This window comes from Microcaecilia unicolor, unplaced genomic scaffold (assembly GCF_901765095.1).
Source record: "Microcaecilia unicolor unplaced genomic scaffold, aMicUni1.1, whole genome shotgun sequence".
Lineage (NCBI taxonomy): Eukaryota > Metazoa > Chordata > Amphibia > Gymnophiona > Siphonopidae > Microcaecilia > Microcaecilia unicolor.
The window spans coordinates 36,646-58,123 of NW_021963663.1; the positions used below are offsets into that span (position 1 = coordinate 36,646).

The 21,478-nt window shown below is 40.0% G+C and overlaps 1 protein-coding gene across 1 annotated transcript in view; it reads right to left on the reverse strand.

Annotated features, from left to right (window-relative positions):
* The window catches only part of LOC115459546 (phosphatidylinositol 4-phosphate 5-kinase type-1 gamma-like), a gene marked incomplete at both ends in the record, with an annotated part of 53,277 nt that extends 32,689 nt beyond the window's left edge, over nt 1-20,588 (reverse strand). The window contains 13 exon segments of the mRNA XM_030189360.1: nt 4,592-4,616; nt 4,618-4,704; nt 6,152-6,253; nt 6,500-6,529; nt 6,700-6,838; nt 7,772-7,930; nt 8,997-9,081; nt 10,082-10,130; nt 10,274-10,357; nt 11,906-12,111; nt 13,271-13,570; nt 16,963-17,115; nt 20,448-20,588. Coding sequence (XP_030045220.1) covers nt 4,592-4,616; nt 4,618-4,704; nt 6,152-6,253; nt 6,500-6,529; nt 6,700-6,838; nt 7,772-7,930; nt 8,997-9,081; nt 10,082-10,130; nt 10,274-10,357; nt 11,906-12,111; nt 13,271-13,570; nt 16,963-17,115; nt 20,448-20,588 — 1,560 coding nt within the window.
* Nucleotides 20,589-21,478: the final 890 nt, after the last annotated feature.

Below are 21,478 nucleotides of genomic sequence, written 5' to 3' on the forward strand. Positions count from 1 at the left end.
AACTGCAGATAGAGTGGAAAATTGTTTCAGCCCGCACAATTGACCCTGATGAAGCTGGGTTGCTAGTGAAACGGGTCCATTGGGTGATGTGACGCTAAGTGCAGGCATTTTTTGGCTGTTCTTTGAATTGTTCATAATGTGATAAAGAATTTTTTCATTTCGAAGTGGAACATATTAATAGAATATTGATATATGACACTGAGCACCACACTACAAAACATCAGAAGTTTTTTTAGGATTGATGAATGAGAACTGGAGCAGTAAATCACAAACAATTAAATGCATTAAATATGTTTGTGTGGGTCTCCGAGATCCTTTTCCTCCATTTAAAGTATTTGTGGGGTGTAACAATCTTGCTTGTTATTTGTGAGATCTCGTTTTTGGGTATAGGTTTCTATTAAACTGTCCATGCTGTCAGTTGTGATGGGTGATACATAAGCACATAAGTAATGCCACACTGGGAAAAGACCAAGGGTCCATCGAGCCCAGCATCCTGTCCACAACAGCGGCCAATCCAGGCAAGGGCACCTGGCGAGCTTCCCAAGCGTACAAACATTCTATACATGTTATTCCTGGAATTGGGATTTTTCCCAAGTCCATTTAGTAGTGGTTTATGGACTTGTCCTTTAGGAAACCGTCTAACCCCTTTTTAAACTCTGCTAAGCTAACCGCCTTCACCACGTTCTCCGGCAATGAATTCCAGAGTTTAATTATGCGTTGGGTGAAGAAAAAGTTTCTCCGATTTGTTTTAATTTACTACACTGTAGTTTCATCGCGTGCCCCTTAGTCCTAGTCCTTTGTGATGAGAAGGGTATATAAGTAACTGCTCATCTAAAGAGACTCTGAAATAGTCCGGATGGCAAGAGAAGTTTCATATCCTTGCCACAGCCTATTTCCAGGGGAGGTGTCCTTCTCCGCCCCTTGTAAGAACTCTTTACAGCTAAGAATCTTTTTCATTCATTCATCTTCCTTCCTTTCTTTCTCTCTTTCTATTGTTAGACTCTGTTCTGTAAAACTACTAATGCCAAGAGTCAACAATATTTCTTGTGCTGTTGCTAGTGAGAAATAATGATTCCTTTTCTTCTTCTAACTTAGCCTGAGCTTTTTTTATAATAGCAATCAAATGCAGCTAGTACACCATGCAACTTCCTTGAGTGTCCCCTAGTCTAGATGATGCCGGTGCAGAAGGCTGTTGCCCTGCTCGCGACATCGAAATCCAGTGCTAGCTTTGAGGTGACACACTCCACAAAGGAGAATCCCAACACTGCCTCTTGGTGTCAGGGAATGCCTCTATAACTCAGGCCCAGTGCATTGGTAGGCGGAGCTTCTGCATCATAATGCACACAATGGGATGCAGACATTGATGGCCTCGGGACAAGCAATTAACGGAGGCACAGCGAGATTCAGTGTGCCTAGCCTGGACTCCATGCTTTGATGCAGTGGAGCGTGAGGTAGGCTGCTCTGTGTGCCAGGTAGGTGGTCTGGTAACAGAGGCGGGATTAAGGTTAGCCTGAGAACCTATCACCCGCTTAGAAGTCTTCAAACTCGTTCTTCTCTAAGGGTTGGTAGTAGTGCTAGCAGAAGGCTGCTGTGAAAACTGGAGTTAAATCCTTAGTTTCAAGGGCTTGTCAGCATTTTTTTTTTACAGTCCAAACATTTCTGAACATCATGTTCTTGGCCCAAACATCTGATGACATCTTCTGGTTACTGCATTCACAGTGCTTAAACTGGCTTTATATCTAATTTGAAAAAGATGTCAGCTATATCAAATTCAATGTGATGAACCGAGGCAATGGTGAAAGAATAACTGACAGGTCATGCCACTACTGTGCAAAAATAAGAACCAATGCTAGATGGAATGTGCAGTACATACATTAGAACGGGAATACCCACTCATGTACACAAAAGAGTTTTAGAGTTTTCTGAGCTCTGAACGGCCACATCGATTCTGTGACCATGATATCACCACTTGTGTGACTGCAAGATCCTCTGTCCATTGGCCCGACATAGTTGAGTATATATGGTAGTATATGATTTGGTAATCTAAGATAATGTACAGTTGGCACTGATGCTAATCGAAATACAGTGCAATGTGTTCTATGTTGTCAGGAACTGAATTAACATTGAATTTATCATTTCGTTGTATAGTTGTTTGTTGTTTTCTCTGATCTTCAATTAAAAAAAGACTTCAACATAAAGCAATGAAGGGCTTGTATAATTAGATCAGTGGTTTCCAAACCTGTCCATGGGGGAACCCCAGCCAGTTAGATTTTCAGGATATCCACAATGAATATTCATGACTTAGATCTGCATGTACTGAAGACAGTGCATGCAAATCTAACCATGAATATTCACTGTAGATATCCTGAAAACCTGATTGGCAGGGGTTCCCCCATGGACAGGTTTGGGTACTACTGAATTAGATGGGCCAAAAAAAAAGAAAAAGAAAGGAAAAAGAAAGAAAAAACAAACTCTGCAAAAGCAGAACCAACCAAAAGATGCAGAGACAACCAAGGGGAATATGATAAAATGGAACAGGATTGAATAAACAAGCAGAGCTTTATTGAAAACAATCTCTGACATGGTCGTATTTCAGCTAATACCTTGTCAGAGGGATCTTATTAAAACATAGAATTAAAAAATCTTAATGCATGTATAATAATTACACAAAATTAAATAAAAATCACATAAAATAAAGTGATTTAATATGTACATGGTTGAACATGCAAAACATATGTATCAAAGCAACAAATATTTAAAAGAAGGTGAATAAAATTACAAACATACAAGGGATAAAGGGGCCCTTTTACTAAGATGCACTAGGAAATGGGCTTAGCGTGTCCTAATGTGTGACTTTTAAATGCGCTAAAGTTTATTTCTGAGCAAATCCCTAATAAAGGGATTTTTCTACTTTATTATTTTCAGGACATGCACTAATGTTGTCATTAGCATGTGGCAAATGAAAATAATTAAAGTGGGAACACTTACTGCTTTCTACTTTTAAGGAGCTAAGGGCTCCTCTATCAACCCTGTATTATTCAGTTAGCATCCACTAATATGAGCGTGCTACCTGAATAGCGCTTCCATGCCCGTTTTCTGCCCTGACACACCCCTCCAAAAATAAAATACTGGACAGTTAGTGTATAGTAAAGGAAATATTACTGCAAGACGCTTTAGCGCATCCCATGGTAAGCCTTTTTTTAGTATTTTAAGCCCACTTTAGGGCTTAGCACAGGAACTGCTGCACACAGACAAGTGTGGATATGTTATGTAAATAAACATAAAATAATGAGTAAGCAAAAGATGCATAAAAATTTATGTTTGTTTATCAAGTCATGCTGCTCATATATATATTTTTATCTATGTTCTGATAAGATCCCCAACAAAGGCATTAGCCGAAACATGGCTGTGTCGGGTCATTTTCATAAAGGTCTACTTGTTTACTGCACTGATCCTGTTCCATTTTCTCTTCTACTCCTCCGCCATTTCCGCTCCTTTTGGTGGGCTTGTATAATTAAATATCCCTGTGCCTCGGTTATCTCAGCTGACACAATGGAGGTAATTAAATAGGGCACCAACATTTAGGCACCAGAAATGCATGTAAATGACTAGAATACTGGCATAAATGTATGTATGTGTGAACATACAGACAAACCACCAAATATTCAGGCTACCCACTATTCTATAAAACAGTGCCTAAAAGTGATAGTATGTAGTTTGAATCTCAGTATATACATGGGCAGGGAACAACACGATTACATATGTAAATTATAGAATACTATAATTTATGTGCCTTTTTTTTTAAGCAATCTAGGTACAAGCATTTTGTGTGATCTTGCGTATAATATACACATGTATTTTCCCTTTATAGAATTACCCTGCGTGTTCAATAAGAGGACATGAGCTTCATTTTGAATGCACGTCCTTTACCAAAATCTTCCCTCTCACACAGGGACGAGCACGCCAAGAAATCTTTTTGCCCAGACTCTGTCCATCCAGACCCCGAAAATCAAACATCAACATATGCCATTATTACATCTGTAACTATGTAGTGATCAGAACGGTGGTGCAGTAATCAATAAATGCTGAAAAACGTCTCTACAGCTTTAGGGGGGGGGGGGGGGGTTCTACTTATTTTTTTCTTGTTTAAAAACAAGACTCCTTTTGTTCTTATCTACAATAAACACTGAGCTGCATGATTGGTTTGGTTCTTTTAGAACAACACTAACAAAAAGGTAAAAAAAAAAGAAAAAAAGCCAATATAGGTGCCACACAGAAAACCAAATATCAAGGGTCCTGGTGAGGCACAGGGAGTAACCTGTGCAATGCCAAAATTCCACAGGCAAGTTGTCACCTTCACTAGTACTTTGTAACTATAAATCTCTGAAAATCATTAGACTCATTTTACAGTGTTCTGCGGGTGACACTGCAAGACCTGAAAGAAGGGCCCTGGCTTACACACTATCTCCTCCTCAGCAATTCTCATATGACCGCCTGCAAGGAAGTGGAATTGATAGGGCTTGAGAGCCTGCTGACCTAATAAAGCCACAATCATGAGCTAAAAGAAAAGAAAAATCCATTGAGTGCTTACAAAGTAAATGTCTGTGACTGGCACACTCCTCCTCTTCAGAGACCTGGCTGGCTGTTTCTGTCTCCTGCACAACTAGGACAGGCGACGTTATGGTGCAGCTTAACAAAGCTTCCCTAGAAAGCAATCAAATGAAATTGGGTGATGTTAAAAATAATAGAGGTTTTAGAATAGACAGAGGAGTATCTAGCACACACATGTACAGTTTATAGTGGGAAAGCAACCCCATCCTTCAGTAAGTCTATGGAAGAAGATGGCTATTTCTGGAAATCAACAAGGTGCACAAACCGAACACTCCATATACATGTAGGGGTGTTGGAAAATGTCAAGGTAGCTGTGGTCATAGAAGGACTTTTACACCTTACGAAATGCTCCAGGACTGTGGATTCTCTTGTGATTGAATCACAGCCAGCAACTAGAGGAAAGTAAAAAGGAAGGACAAAACAGAGTTGCGTAACAGTTCTCTGTGGACAGATGGATCTTTTAGCTAAACAAGTGGTGATGTCACTGTGACAGAGCTGACCAGCTGGATTACTAGCACAGAAATCTCTAGAACATATTTCTGCACATGCGCGGGTATTCCTGCCTACTATGCCCTTACTATACTTACCATAACTTGTCAGTTCATCATCTAGCTTGTTTCAAATGCGAGCTGGGAGGGCAAGTCTGTGTGACTGAAAGATTCATCTGTCCAAAGAGAATACCTGTTATAGATATGCAACTCATTTTTCTCCATGGGCAGTGTAGACCTTTGAGCCACATAAATAATGACTCTCAAGCTGATGGTTGCAGAAAATAGTGTTCCTATTTTAGCTAGTTTGTTGGTCTGCAACCCACAATGTTGGTGGCAGTGGAAAGCTGAACCATTTAGAATAGAATTGAACACCAAATACTGAATCTGTATTTGATGAATAGTCCAGACAGCAGCATTTTTCAAAGGTGTGAACGGTGGACCAGGTGGCTACTTTGCTCTCTGCATCTGCTTGTGTGTGCCTCTGACTCTTCGGTATCAGCACTTTGTTAGCTGTCCATATTGCAATAACAAAAGAATATACTACCAGCTATCTAGTTGGCTAATATTTTTGTTACTAGGTATTGATGCCGCTTAGGAACAAAAAGCCAGGTTGGTATATTCAATGATTTAGTTCTATCCAAGTAGCACTGGAGGGCTCTTGCAATCCAATGTAAGAATGAGCTTCACATGTTCATCGGAATGCAGAAACAATTTATTTTCCTCACTACACCTGCCATGGCTCATTTTGCCTGCTTTATAAGCATTGCCTATATTGGATTCCTTTGTTTTCTTGAGGAGTCCAGAACAAGGTCTTGTTGCTACCGAAGAAACAATAAAACTGACAAATAACAGTATGTTCAGTAAGGGTTCAGTAGGTGAGAATACCAGCACAAGCACAGAAATCCCTTCTAGATATGTCTATGCTAGAAATCCAGCTATTCAACTCCATCACCATGACGTGACTCAAGATCCATGCTATCCATGGAGAATTCCTTTAGCAGCACTGCTACAATTGATGACTGCCACAGATCTATCTAAAGGAAGCATACCCTTGCTCATCCTTAGAAATACTGGGCTCAGCCTCGCATTTTGTCTCCAGCTCCACTGTGATTTGTTGAAGTCCATCCTCGATCCGAATCTCCTCATGAGACCTGTGATGCCAAAACAAATGAACAATGCAAACCTAAGATCTGTTTTAACACACTATATTTACCTGACCTGAGTTTCAAACCCAGAACTCCAGATGTAATAAAAGGTCAGCATATTAAAGCCACCCTGCCTGCTACACCCCTGCTAGATTCTATATACCATGGTGGAGAGTTCACGTGTCTCTCCACCCTCGCCCACTACCTCCACCAGGATACAACCTAAGAAAGAATAAAGTGTATCTGTCATACCTGACATGTCCAGAGGAATAGGTGCGTCTCCTACAAAAATCACAAAATAACAGATTAATCTCAGTGGGCTCATCCTGTACTTTAGCAACAATGAATTCCTTCAAGGCTGTGCCTGAGAAGCATTAATTCAAACCCATTACTAACATTTCCATGCATTCTTGTTTTCTTCCCTAAAAGGATCTGGAAGAGTGAGATCTTACCTGTATCTCGGCTGCTCCGAGCTCTCAGAAGGAGAGCGCTCTGGAATAGAAAGTGAGGTTGATGAGAGTGTAGTCGCTATGGAGGCGGTGGTGGCTTCCTCAAAAGAAGGAGGAGTACAGGGAAGAAGGTCGAGCCTGCCTGCTCAATACACGAGGAGAAAAAAGATAAGCACCTCTATGAAGATCAAAGTTCTACCACATTGGGCTAATACACTGCCAGGACCAAATCACCAATGCACTGAAAACACTATTAGAATTCCAACTAAAAGAAAACTCGCAAAGATATGCCACATTACAAGCATATTGTGTATGTCCATTTTCAAAAGTTGCTTTCATTACTTTTGGCCCCTGTGGTCAGTTTCAAGCCATGCAATGAACAGAGTAACTGGTTTATAGACTGTGGGCCTGATATTCAGCAGCTCTCACCAGGATAAGTGCCACTCACTGGGCCATACCCTAATTTTCACCCCAGCAGTATTTGGGTAGTGCATTTCAAGGATTCAGCACTGGCAACCAGATTAACTACACAGCAGAACAGCAATCCTAACTTATTTAGATAGTTATCCAGTTACTGGTGCTGAATATCTACAATACCCAGAAAGCTTTTGCACTCAGTCTATAGCTGGATATTTAGTGCCAATTATCCAGGCAGTGACTGGTGCTAGATATTCGGGTATAAATTTAAATGTCTCGGTCAGCATTTAAATATCCAATGCTCACCGCAGTGTTTAAATTTTAGGGGGAAGGGGGGTTTGCAGTAACTGTGCAGAAGGTGTTATTGGGACAACAGTGAGAACTGTTAATAGAAAGTCAATGGCAGGAAGAGTCCCTTCATTTCCCGTAGAAGGAAACACAAAGGGGACTAAAAGACAAAAGCTAACTCCTGTTATAAATTTGTTTCTGGTACTGAAAACAGTAAATGATTCCATAATCAATAGGGTTTTCCTTCCTCATCATCTCTTGAGTTGTGGAAAAATTACATCTCTCCTTCACTCCCCCCTCCCCCCAAACACTTTCCTTGTAGCGCATATAACACTTTTCTCAAGTGTTTAATAATTTGGGGTATTCTTACCCTCATCCTCAAGTGTAGGATAACTGCGAGCTCCACGCAGGTCATATTTCTCCTCTGCCTCACTGGGAATCTGGCTTGCTGAAAATGCGGCCATCGGTCCAGCATGCTTTGGACCCAACAGGGCACTGCGTCCTTTCTTAGATGGTGATGATTTCAGTGCTACCATGGAAAGCCAGAGACAATACCTTTTATTTTTTTTTTAATTAGTAGATTCCTTTGACACTGATTTTCTAACACTATAGACTGCTTGATTTGCATAACAGCCACTATAACGCCTATGTTTACTAAGGGGCGCTATAGGTGCATTAATGGTTTTAATGTGCGTAAACTGTTAACGCGCCCGTAGAAATGTATAGGCGCGTTAGCATTTAACGTGCCTTAATTTTATAAGCGCGTTAGAAACGCTAACGCACCCTTGTAAACATACTCGTTTGTTAAGACTAGAGGACAGAGGTTTTCAATACTTTTTTATTTTTTGTTAAATGTATCTTTTTTTAAATAGTCACTGTAATTTGATGAACCACAAATAAGAAAAAAAAAACATTTAAAAAGTGTTTCTTCCACATCTGACCCTGAGAAAGAAGTTATTAGACAAGCAAAGTGCTGCTATTTAGGGCTGTACCGAATATTCGTATTCGATTCAGCCCCAAATACATTATTTGTATTTGGCTGAATAGCGATTTAAATTCAAATATGAATAATCTAGGGCTCAACTGTGATAAATCCTACTGAAAGATCTCTGATTTTCACACTGTTTCTTTTATTATTTGTTCTGTTAAAACTCAATGCCCATTATTAGTATTCAGCCAAATATTTTTCATTATTCGTATTTGGCTGAATAGTAGAATATGCTATTTGGTACAGCTCTAACTTTAATATTTAATGAGAAAATATTGCAGGCAACGTGACAGGGACATCAAAGGGTGCATGGAAGAGAACAGACCAGAGCTAGCCAGTAGGTGTAAACATTTATAGCTACAATTCAGTCTAAAGCGAAAAAAAAAAAGGGGGGGGGGTAAGAAGGGCAGGGCTTTATTATGATATCAAAATTACGCTATCAAAAGATATGCTAGACTTCAGCATCTGAGCACCAAGTGAGGTAACACCAACTACATAGAGAACATAAGGTAAAAGATGTGTCAGATACGCTCAAGGACCTGGGGAAGAAGAGGATACAGACAGAATTCAAATCTCTGTCCAATTGCAAAAAACACTGCATACTCACAGGAATTTTTTCGGAATACGGTGTTGCTCATGAATTTAAAGAATCGCTCAGCATAGAAGCTGGGCCTGTGCACAGACACCGTGTCCTAAAAACACCAAGAAAGCGAGCCATGATTTATTATGCTGTGGTATGACAGTAAAACCTTCAATGAACAGGTTTATATCATTCTTTAGGTGCTTTTTTTATCCATTTCAGAATGGAGCAGAATCAAAGCTATTCTTGGAAAAATTTGAAGTAAGATAATGGAGCACACTGTTGCAGGGCTGATTACACTGCAGTTGACTGCAGGCACTAGCTTTAAAACAAAGAGGTTCTATCACTACAAAACAAAACCCAGTGGAGTTGAATAAGTATCTTTGAATCTGAAATTTGATTAGAAACCCATATAACTTATTTTTAAAAAATGAAAGCTGAAATAAAGGCATGACTATCTTCATACGCTCCTAATCAACAGAGCAGTAAGGTGCTGAAAGAAGTGTGGCAGCAGCTGATTGAGCCTGGGAACCAACATTTAAATAAAAAATTGGATTTATATATGCTATGGGAAAGAGCTGGGTGATTAATTGGTGAGATCTGCCTCCTCTCTAGCTGCAGTTTCATGATCTACAAGAATATTAAGACCCTGAACTTGTCTAAGATGAGAACCAGATAGGGGGAGGACAGCATTGTTAGCAGTTATGAAAGAGCTTGCTTTGACATGGGAGGACAGTTCAGCCTTAAAAATGTAAATGTAGGCTGGTTATTACTAATTCTTTCCAATACTTCTACCTACTATATAGGGTTTTGGAATTTTCTTGTAACATCATCATCATCATCATAATTTTGGAGTCTGGTAATTCACGGATTTAAAAAACCTAACACTGTATGTCTCTTTTAGAAGCAAATTTTCATAGCCAGATTGTCAGGTGAAAACCCCCCCCTCCTAAAAAAAATAAAAGGATGCCTGGTAGTGATGAGCTGGGTAACCTAGTTAATAACCGCTATTTTGAAAAGACTCCTCAAGTGGACTTTGTTCACTGTTTCTTTAGTCCAATGCAATACTAACAGGGAAAAAAAAAATCACATTACAAAAGAGCAGCACTAACCCCATCATGGACCAAGGCCTTCCACGTGTGTTCCAACTTCTTGATTAATCTAACAAAAAAAAACAAACAAAAAACACTAATTTTATTCTTAAGACACCCACTTACTCTTCACATCCAACTGTGCTGTGAACTGAAAATGTTCAACCAACTTCAAACAGGTGAGCAGGTATTAAAACCAAAGAAATCATCTACCTGTAGGACTGCAGGATATCAATGATTCCGATATAAAGTAGGAGGCGTTCTCCCCGACCATTCACTGCTGGGATGCCACCCATTCTAGGGGGAAAGGGGGGGAAGGTAAGATTCAACAGGATTTCAATTTTGATAGATTATGGAGTAAACAGAGGTGGAAACTCATTACTGAGAGGAAGGAAACAAAACAGATGTCTAGGTGCCAGAGCAAATCAGTATTATTAATTCTAGTCTCTCCCTAATCCTCCCAGTACAATCCAGGAACAAGCATCCTCTATCCTGCATCTTTTCCTAAGCTCATCCCCACAGCCTAGTCCTATTTTCTCCCACAACTCTGCAGTCTTGTATAGCACCACCACAGGAGAGCTGAGGATTTCCCACATCTTTTACATCTTGGTGAAATTAAGCTACACAGTATCCAAATCCCCACGCTGGTCTTGCAAGACAAGAGACCAATGTCAAGTGCAGCTCTTTGCATCTCAAACTCACTTAGAGTTGGTGCAGTACCAGTAAGTAGCAACTGATCTGTAAACAGCACTGGGAGACACTGTGAAGCAAGGTGGGAGGGAACATAACTGGCTAGCAGGTTACCTGAAAAGGATAGGGGCTGTTGAGAAAAGAAATAAGGTATATTCAGTGAAGGATAGGAGGAAAGCAAAGAATAAAGTTTGTGTAAAATCCCCCTCCCCCAGTCTAAGCAGAACTCCTAAGTTATGGCAGTAAGGTACCATGTTATAGTCAAACTAGCCATTGAGCCCGTTAAAACGGGCTGGTATTGGGGTTTTCGGAGGTCGACGCTGGCCCCCCCACGCGTGGTCGCCACTACCGCCGCCAGCCCTCCACCCGGCCCAGGCCCTCTTTCCGCTACTGAATTTACATCCATTCGCCGGAACGCAGGGCAGATCAGCTGAGCTGCCGTCGGCCTTCCTTCTCTGCTTGTGTCCCGCCCTCGTGTGACGTAACATCAGCGAGGGCGGGGCACAGGCAGGAAAGGAAGGCGGACGGCAGCTCAGCTGATGTGCGTGCTGCGTTCCGGCGAATGGATGTAAGTAATCAGTAGCGGAGAGAGGGCCTGGGCCGGGTGGAGGGCTGGCGGCAGCAACACCGTGTGGGGGGAGCGGTAGTGGCGACCTCGGCGGCTTTGCGCAGTTTCCCTCTCTGTCCTGCCCCCGTCATCACATATTGACGCGGGGGAGGGACAGAGAGGAAAGTCTCTACTGCGCATTTGCGAGTGAGTCGGTCACTCGCCGTTTATATGTTTCATAATGCATGATCTAATGCCTCTCACTCAGATACTGAGAACTGAAGGATCCATGGATGGTATTTGGGTAGGTGTAAACAGATTTCACCAATTTAACAAGTCTGACCCTGGCACATATTCTGAAAAAACTGGTGGCAGTACAAAAACTGCTAATTTTTCCAACTACATTCCTATTTCTTTCTTACATGTTATCTAACAAGGCATCTGAAGGGGTAACAACTTAAAAATAACATTTAAAAAAGTAACATCACATCAACATCAATATTTCAAGTTTCATCCTCCAAAACTACTAGACATCTGTCCCATTTAACATGTCCTTAAATCATATAATTCCCTTTAACAAATTAACATCTTTGACTGTTGTGACCTACGTGTCATCAGTATCTATAGATTCCCCTCGAGCAGCACCTCCCTGGATGGATTCCATGGCAGTAGAATACAGGGCCTTTTGACCGATGGGTCGCTTCTCATCCGACATGCTTTGGTTGCCATCATTCTGTCGCTCTCGCTCCAGCAGGTCCAGGTTATGCACCCCAAGCAGCAGGCTGTAGTCCATGATTTTAAAACTTTCTAATACCTACAAAGGTCAGGGTGGAAAAAGCAATTGGAAACGATGCTGCTTCACTGAATGGAGTGTTCCAGGAAAAAGTGACCAAATTATTCTGTCTCCATTTCACATAGCAGTTATAGCAAGAACAGAAGAAATATAGACACTTACAAAACTCCTGGTGACTATGAACATTTATCAGTCAGAAAGTAGAATCTGGACTTGTTGCTTCAGGAATGGTATATGTAGCTCCGATGAGCCAAAAGAATGGTCAGGGAGACGACATCACCATATTTACTGGTATTCCACTATGTGTAAAGTACGTGGTAATCTTGCAGATAACAGATTGGACTAATGAGAGTTTATGACCATGTATCTACTATTTGGAATAATGCCAGGTGCTTGTGACTAGGGATGTGCATTCACTTGAAATAACATTTCTCATGTCATTCTGTGATCCCCTCCCCCCCCCTCCAAAAAAGAAAATTTGTGGTGGTGGTGGGGGGGGGGGGGGTTGTGCATCTTTAATAGTGCACTCTTTACAAAAAGAGGGCATACCCTTTCTTTGACAATGCATGCACATGTGCCCTCTTACCGCAAGAAATAATCCTCCTGTAACAAAAACAAAACAAAAAAAAAGAGAAAAAAAATCCTCAAACAAAACAAAAATTCCCATAAAAGACACAGGAGACAATATAAAATGAAAAATTTCAAGCTGCACAAATAATTGTAGGCTGGACTGACCATTGTTGGAACAGGGTACTGGGCCTGATGGACCTTTGGTCTGGCCCAGTATGTCTGCAGTACTACAGGCAATTTTCATCACTAGCCATGAATCCTGGAAATCAAATTGGTAACATTCTTGTTTAAACTCTTCCTCTATCCCACCCCCAAGGACTGTGACAAGGGAGCAATTCCCTTTCCTGTATACAACTAAATCCTTCAGACTTTAACCCAATTGCTCATAATACTCTCTATGGTACACATCTGATGTGCTGGCTGCAATGTGTCCATGACTCACTAACATGGGGGATGCTCCCAAAGGAATGCCAGTTGAACATTTTAAAATACCTTCTTTCATTTTTACACTGGAATAATTCTGCATATTCTTTAAAAATACAAAAAGCACATTGAGTTTTCTATAAAATAAGGAGAACCTCGCCAATGGCATCATCTGCTTCTAACTCACCAGACAGTCTCTCTGCAGAGTTTTCACCAGGGCACTGAAGGTGTCTGCATCCAGCATTAAACCCTCTGGCATGTCCTGCATGAAATCTAAGTCCTTGAACGTGGGGCTGGACTTCTCCCGCTCTTTCTTGGATGCCCGTCGTTTGTAGGTTGAACCTTTCATATCGTACTTAAGGTGCATCTTAACTACTCTGGGCAAAATGTTGTTCATCACGACCACCCGGATGTTCTTACCGCCTGACTGCACACAGTACAAGCCGTAAAACTTGGGTAATAAGGTCCGTGGGTTTTGGTTCAGGTTCTATGGAGCAAGAGGAGGATTTAAAATATTTTATGCACTCGCTCATCGCCGCCGCCGCCCCCCCTCCCCCCCCCCAAAAAAGATGAAGGTTAAGCTGCATGTAAAATAGCAGGGGGGAGAAAGGAGAGGGAAGGGGAGTAAGGTGCAAGGGAAAATATTCAGACTCCGTGATGGAGAAGCACAATACAAGTTTGATTCTCAAACTCCAATATATGTTCAGGAACTGAGGGATAAGAGTGATAAGGCATAAGTATAGAAGAACCTGAACTTTCTGCCTTACTTTTTCAAACATATTAAACCTTGTTTTTCCAGGTTCAAGCATTTAAGTCGAGCTGTGATCATACTCCAGTATATCTTAAGTATTGTCTGTTAAATTACACTTATTGCCATGCATTGTGGGAATGTCACTGTATTCAATCTTACCGGAGATCTATACTGAGTTTTATGACACGTATCCTGGGTTAAAATATTCACTTAACCCGGTGGGAATTTTATTGGGAAAACTATCGGTATTATCTCTAGTATACAGCAATTTAAGACTATGTTGAAAACACAGCTTTTTATGAAGGCTTTTGATAGTTATAACATGTGGTTGGGATTTTGTGACAGCAGTATTATTTGTTATGTATATATTTGAAAATTTTAATATGTATGTTTTTATGGAAACCGCTTAGGATATAAGGAGTAAAAGTGGTTAAAATAAATAAATAAATAAAAATAAAATAGTCAATATAAGAGGGAAAGAGGCAAGGACTGTGTTTGCCAAAGACTGTATAGTGGGGACAAAAGGTATTTTACAGTATTGGACACAGGCAGTCACCTTCCTATTTGGCACTGGCAAAACAAACCACATATTATTCCTTTTGGAACTGCAAACTGCGAGACATTCATTTAAATGTCAAACACAGTTTGTATCCATATAAGACCCTTATAATCAAGTGCTTGCACCCAGAGCTCGGAGCTTTGTACTTAATAGTTTGGGAGATTTTCTATGCAGGTATCTTATTATCCTTAAGCTCTTATGGGTGCAAGGGAAAGGAAGGGAGAATTTAAAGGGAAAGGGTGGTTATTTGGTTTGATTCTTATAGCACCCCCCCCCCAAACAAAAAAACAAAACATAGTTCAAGCCCTTCAAACAACAAAGATTTGGTGAGATTAGTAAATTATACGAACACATTGAGATGTATAACCCTGTATTAGTAGATTTATATGTTATTCATATTGCTCAATAAAAATTGTTTAAACCATAAAGGTGAAACCCTGGACACCAACCTTAAGGAGATTATGAGGTAGTGTTTGAATGCTAAAAGACACATGGCAATACAGAATGTAATAGAAAGCAGAAACCAAAAGAATTTCCAGCTCCAAAAAGCCACCCCATTACAGCCAGTTAGATCAATCCCTTCAAGCAGATTTCCTTTCCAGTCCCAGATTTAGTACCAAATATGTCTTGCCAACTAAGAACAGACAGCAAAACACAGACACAGACACACACACACACTCACAAAAAAGCTTTTGGCATTGTTAGCAGACAGATGTAACTAAGCCAAGTTAAAGGACTCCTCAGGCTTAACATACTGAGAATCTTCCCTCCCTCACTAAGGAAGTCACGAAAAGCCCCCAGTTGGTACAATATGAATTACCAATAGCTAACAGGAAACTGAAAACAATATGCATGTGGTTTTAAGAGTCACAAGCAAAACTTATGGAGTCTCAGGACATGCAAAGAAAGAAAGGACTGGCTCATGATTTTTAGAAATTCCTGACATGTGTCCACATCAGACAGAAAAGCAGTGTAGTACAGCTAGTGGTTATAGACTAGAAAATGGCCAGCAATGTTTTCCAGAAACTGAAGAAAATTCCTCTTCCCATAAAACTCTCTAGGGGCCAATGGTACTTTGATTGTTCTGCTCTACCTGAACCAGTAAAAAAGATAGACTTCTTCAGTCATGCAATATTAGTTCACCCCTGAAGCTCTAGGAACAGATACCATTTTCCTGTATTTCTCTCATGCATAAACTGTCCAGTTTCAGTACCTGAGGGACTTTGTGACAAACTAAATGATGTGGACAGTTATCACAACGCATATTAATCAATAAGATTCAAAGAAAAAAAAATCCACCTTTTACTACAGCTCCTTCCCCTAACACCAGTTTCTCTGAGAGTCAAAAAGCCCATAGCCAAGACAATCACAGATAAAATGAGGTACTTTAACAATCCTCCCTTGCTACAGAAAAGCTGCAGCACTCAGGAGGAGCCCATCTTCTAGTTTGAAGTAGGAGCCAGTCAGCGGCAGCAGCTCAGGTGAATAGAGTCAGTGTCAACAACTGCACTGCTTTATGGCCACCCAAGTTAACCTTGGGTTCCGCCAAATATCAATTCTGTTTATGCCACTGGTCTGAAGGTTCCTGCAACTGCTTTCTGAGGAAGCTGCTTTCATCTAAATGTGCATGGAAAGCACAGAAGTACAAAGAAAATCCCTTTAGGAGTTTGCTAAGTAATTTCTATTTGTCTTGTGGTTTTCCCACTGGAAAAACAAAAAGTGATCCATGGTCCGAAAATTCCAAACAGAAGAGGAAGAAATGGCCCTGAACGGACAGTTTTAACTTATTCATGGCTAGTCCCCTCTTCAGCATATCTTACTCAAAATGCAAAGCAACGAGGTTAGCACATTCACAGAGACACTCCCACTTATGCTTTCCAGGTTTCTTATGCTCAACACTGGGCACTTGAGTTAGTCTTGATTCACTTAATAGAAACACAGACTTTCATGTGGCCACGGGAACTGGTCATTAGGATTTCACTGTTTTAAATGTCAATTTTTGCTACTGCTTACTATACACTGCAATGGCCAAGTCTCCCCTTTGTAAACCAGCTGAAAGGAAATACAGCTTTCAGGCTGATAAAAATCTTTTTTTTCTTCTTAAAACCATAAATCTTCAAATTGTTCATTCTCCATCAAATTACAAAAAGATAAATAGGTCAGAAGGTGGAGGAGCCAATGCAACTTATAAGCCACTGTGCCATATGAGGACATTCAGGCTCATGGTGGAACCACCACAATTTGAATATTACAGGTAAATTCAATATAAATTATCACAGAGGCACATTATTAAACATGCTGCCATACATTTATGGAGAGACGATCAGCCTTTGTAAAAATGTTTCAATTTCAAAAGAGTTTGAAGCAACAGTAAGGTTTGCAGGGGCAGACTGACCCAGTCCTTATAAACTGTCACTGCAGTACATTCTGCTACTTGAAGGTCTCCGTTGAAAAGATAAGACCACAAGTATCAGAGCACAGAGAGTTGGAATGTTATATTCCTAGATTGTCCCAGAATCCATGATAAGCTGGGACCAGCTGGTCCGCATATGCTTTATCTCATACGTACCATGTAATAACCTGGGAGCAGTTTTTGCAGGAATTCTGCCTCTTTGTGCATCACTGTTTTAATGATAAACTCATCATCACTGGTTACATAGAAGAGGGAGCCGCTGGCACCAGGGTTGGAGAGTTCAATCAGGGGCTCATTGCACAATGAATACTAAAGGGGAGACAAGGGAGGAGGGGGAAAAACACAAAAAGTAAGATTATTGTGAAGGACAATCTTAAAGGAAAGCAATTGGAAGAATCAGTTAGTAAGAAGCAATGGGACTGAAATTCAGTCTGTGATGGTCAATGGTTTTTTAAACTGCCAACAGCCATAGGAGGAATTAAGTCCAGATATTCAATATTGGGCCATGTCCAGGCAACGGCACTGAGTATCTGGGTCATCTCCTGACCTGAAATTATGTGGGTGCTGGCTTTCACTGTTGGTATCTGCATAGCTAAGACGACAAAGATAGGGACTTCCTTTTGTGTGGTCCTATATAACTGTTCTTTCCTCTCTCTTATTTTCAGTCATACGCTCTGTAGTGGTGCTACCATAAAAAAAACAAAAAGGCACACAACTGCTTACAAAACAGTAGATAAAAACAACAAAGCAGTGGAATCAAATGCATTTATTTGGAATAATACCAGAGGCCACGTTTCGCCCTCAGGCTGCGTCAGGGGTACAAACTATAAAAACAAAACACAAATGTAAAAACATATATAACCATTTAACAATGTCATAAGCATGATTCAACTATAAAAAGCAATTATTTAAAACGCAATTATTTAAAAAGATTCAACATATATAAAACAATCCTTCAAAAGTTCTAAAAAACATGTATGGACCTACATGATATCATCTAAAAACAAATATTTATAATTATCATTAAAATCATACATCATGTAAAATTTTTAATCTACAATTACTCACATCACATTTATACTTCTCGATAAAAAAATGTTAAGATCATACAGTTAGAATCAAAACAATTCACTGAAGGGAAAAATTTCTTTATACATATGTATAAGAAATTTCTTCCCCTCTTCATTGAATTGTTTTAATAATTATAAATATTTGTTTTATAGATGATATCATGTAGGCCCATACATGCTTTTTAGAACTTTTGAAGGATTGTTTTATATATGTTGAATCTTTTTTAAATAATTGCGTTTTAAATAATTGCTTTTATTAGTTGAATCATGCTTATGACATTGTTAAATGGTTATATATGTTTTCACATTTGTGTTTTGTTTTTATAGTTTGTACCCCTGACGCAGCCTGAGGGCGAAACGTGGCCACGTGGTGCTACCATATCCTGGTGAGATGAAGAATACTTTTCCAAGTACTAATATTTTAGAATGTCTAAAAAATGGTAACACCTGTGGTCAAGAGGAGAATCAATTGATTTTGTTTTCACAGGACATGCTTTATAGTTTGCTTCTATAAAAATGGGCCTCTGGCTATAAATTTAAAATGAAATCTGCAGGTTCTGTATGTGAGTTTAGCAGAAGACTTGCAGGTTGGATTTGTTCAAGTTTCCCATACCTTCACATTTAATCTCTAATAAAATGTTCACAGTCTTGGAAGGATTCTTTCAAAAGCTGGCATCATTAAATATTGCTTTCCTGTTATGAAGTGCATTTATTGAACTGCATTTGATTTGTTAGCAAGCTTTAAAAAAATTAGTGCATATAAAATTAACAGGTCTTAACTTATGAATTAACACTTGTACAGTTTGCATGTGTTCATTTTTTTTAAATTATAGTTTACTAAAGTCACAAAAAAAAAACAAATCTGCACATCTGAAGAACACATTACCCTCCCACCCCTACACCCACCCAAACCTAAAGCTACAACAATATCTGAACAAGAGCAAATACCATCCCACTCCAAGTCAACCATGTTATTCCTTCACGATGACCCAGAGGACTAGACAGCTGGCACACATACAACAAATTCCTCCCACCCTCTTGCATGTGTTCATTTTGAACATGAATGTGTAAAGTGAACCAAAAATTCTAAGAAAATCAAGGAAAAAAATCCACATTTTCCTAACAAACTGACATTTTCTTTTTGCCTGTGCACATATCTACTTCCAGTCTACTTATCTATGTCACCTCCCAGAGCTCTCCATTCTTCTGCACTTATTTTCCTTAGCAGGAGACTTCAGCATGCACAACAATTTTGTTTATAAAATCACAATCTCAATACACATTTCCAGATCTGCTGTGCCTCACAAGCAACTGCTGTAACTTCACTGAGAAAAGTAATAAGATCAGCTTTCCAATCATGCAAAACATGTGCAAGAATCAAGCATAATGGTGAGTTAACAGGGCTACTGCCTATGAAAAATCTTAGGAATGCTTGAGGCCAGCAGTGCAAGATGCTAATTACGTGACAACATTTAACACTAGCCTGCTGGCATAGTAGCAACATAGTTAAATTACTGGTGAATAACATGTGATAAAAATAAAAGATGATTAAAGATGTGCAGCTGTTGACATGATTTTAATTTATGCAGACTGCACAAGATAAGATTACAGCCAAACCTCAAGTGTGTGGGTTGGAGGGGATGAAGGAATACTGGAAAACTGAAGGCATTCTAGTCATCTGACTGATGGGCAGCTTCCAAAATATTATTTTCCACCCATTAAATCACTGAAATGTAACAAGTTTACAAAAAAAATCAAAGGTTCTTGGTTTCCTAGTTCTTTTTACATTTCCCCTTCCAAATGACAGGAAGCACACAATTCAACAATTGTGCCAGACTGGTAGCATTGTATTGATATTGCATCAGCACAGGAAAATGTAATTAAAGCATTTTCTCCCCATATCTCTTCCCGATACACAATGCATCATAAGGGCTGTCCTTGATGGCTTGTTTCCCTCCCTAAAATTAGTGTCACCTAAAAGGGCAAGTGCAAGTGATCGTAGTGTGTACTGGGCAGAACGAGGTGAAGAACAGGATTGGGATATACCAAGAACTAAAATCGAGCAATTACTCAAATCTCAGTATTAACCATTCAAACATCTCGTGTACAAATGCATCACCAACCCTTTCCCAAACTGGATTCAGGCAATGCTTTTTACCCCCCCTTCCCTAGACCATCATCAAAATGGCAGGTGTATTCTTCCTCTCAAATGCACAGATTTCTCTTTGAGGATGGAATGGCTACATTAGCTATGTGTTTATCCCCCAACTTAATTGACCTTTCACAATGTATTGTCCTATTCTAGACCTCCCTGAACATGATCTTTTCCTAGCACTATCACAAAAATCTGATGAACAAAAACACTTGCAAAAGGTTGACTTTATTCACATAAGTCTCCTTGGACATCAGCTATAATGCAAGCATATATTTTAATAATTCTACCCAGTACTTCTTGGCTGCTACATTTCTTACAATAATAATCCACACCATGAAGTCTGGAGCTCCTTTTCCTTCACAGATTTAAATTATGCACCCTGCAATATTTCTAGATCTTAGAGGGCAGAAACATACCAAATAGTCATCTGGACGAATACCAAAGAGCTCTCGAAAGTACCGGAAAGCCACAGGTGCATAGGTTTTGAATCTGAAGTCTGGGTAATGATGGGCTGGTGTAAGGTTACTTCCTTCACTGTACAGAAAGGATACATAAGTCTTAGTGCCAAAGTACAAAAGAATTTCCTGCTTAACTCACCCAAAATAAAGGATCTCTTGATACCCCCCCCCCCCCCCAAATACTGGAGTGTATTCATCCTCCCACTCTGCAGGTAATTTCTCCTATATAATTCATACACCTAGAATAGCATTTAGAAACAATTTACAAATCAAAAAGACATCCAGGTTGGGACATCACAAGTTCCGCTAGTATTGAGGAATGGACGTTTGTGCAGGGTTATGCATGGGGGGGCATCTGTTTTAGAACCATAAACATATAAAATATCAATGGGGTCGAAACACGTATATAGGTATGTACCTATCTTCACATACACATGTATATTCTGAAACAGCAACATACATGTGTATATGACAGCCATTTTAGAAACGAACACATTGTCATTCCCAATGCTGTCAACAGAACCATATATCCCTTGAAAGTTTTGCTTTCTCGGGAAGGGGGGGGGAGGAAACCACTAGGGGATTAAGGGGGTGACCAGACCCAATACCTCCAGTGGAGTGCTGTTCAAAAAAACACATTTCTGGAACTTAGATGTCCCGTGTAGCAAACAAACCCCAGTGTTGATCTGTTTAGTCAGAGACATGCATTCCCATTCTGAAATGGGGAATACTTGTTTATTTTTTGCCTTGCCCTGGTCCCAACCAAAACACTCCCAGACCAACCCCAGATGAACATCTGAGTTTTAGACATGTATATCCCAGCTTTCCAAAACCAGGATTTAGACGTGTAGCAACCTGTAGCAGGTGTTCTCCGAGGACAGCAGGCTTTATATTCTCACAAGTAGGTGATGCCGACCCTGGTCCAGAATTTAAAGTCTAATGAAGCTTTGTGGAGATGAGAAGCTCCACTGCGAATGCGCGAGTGCCTT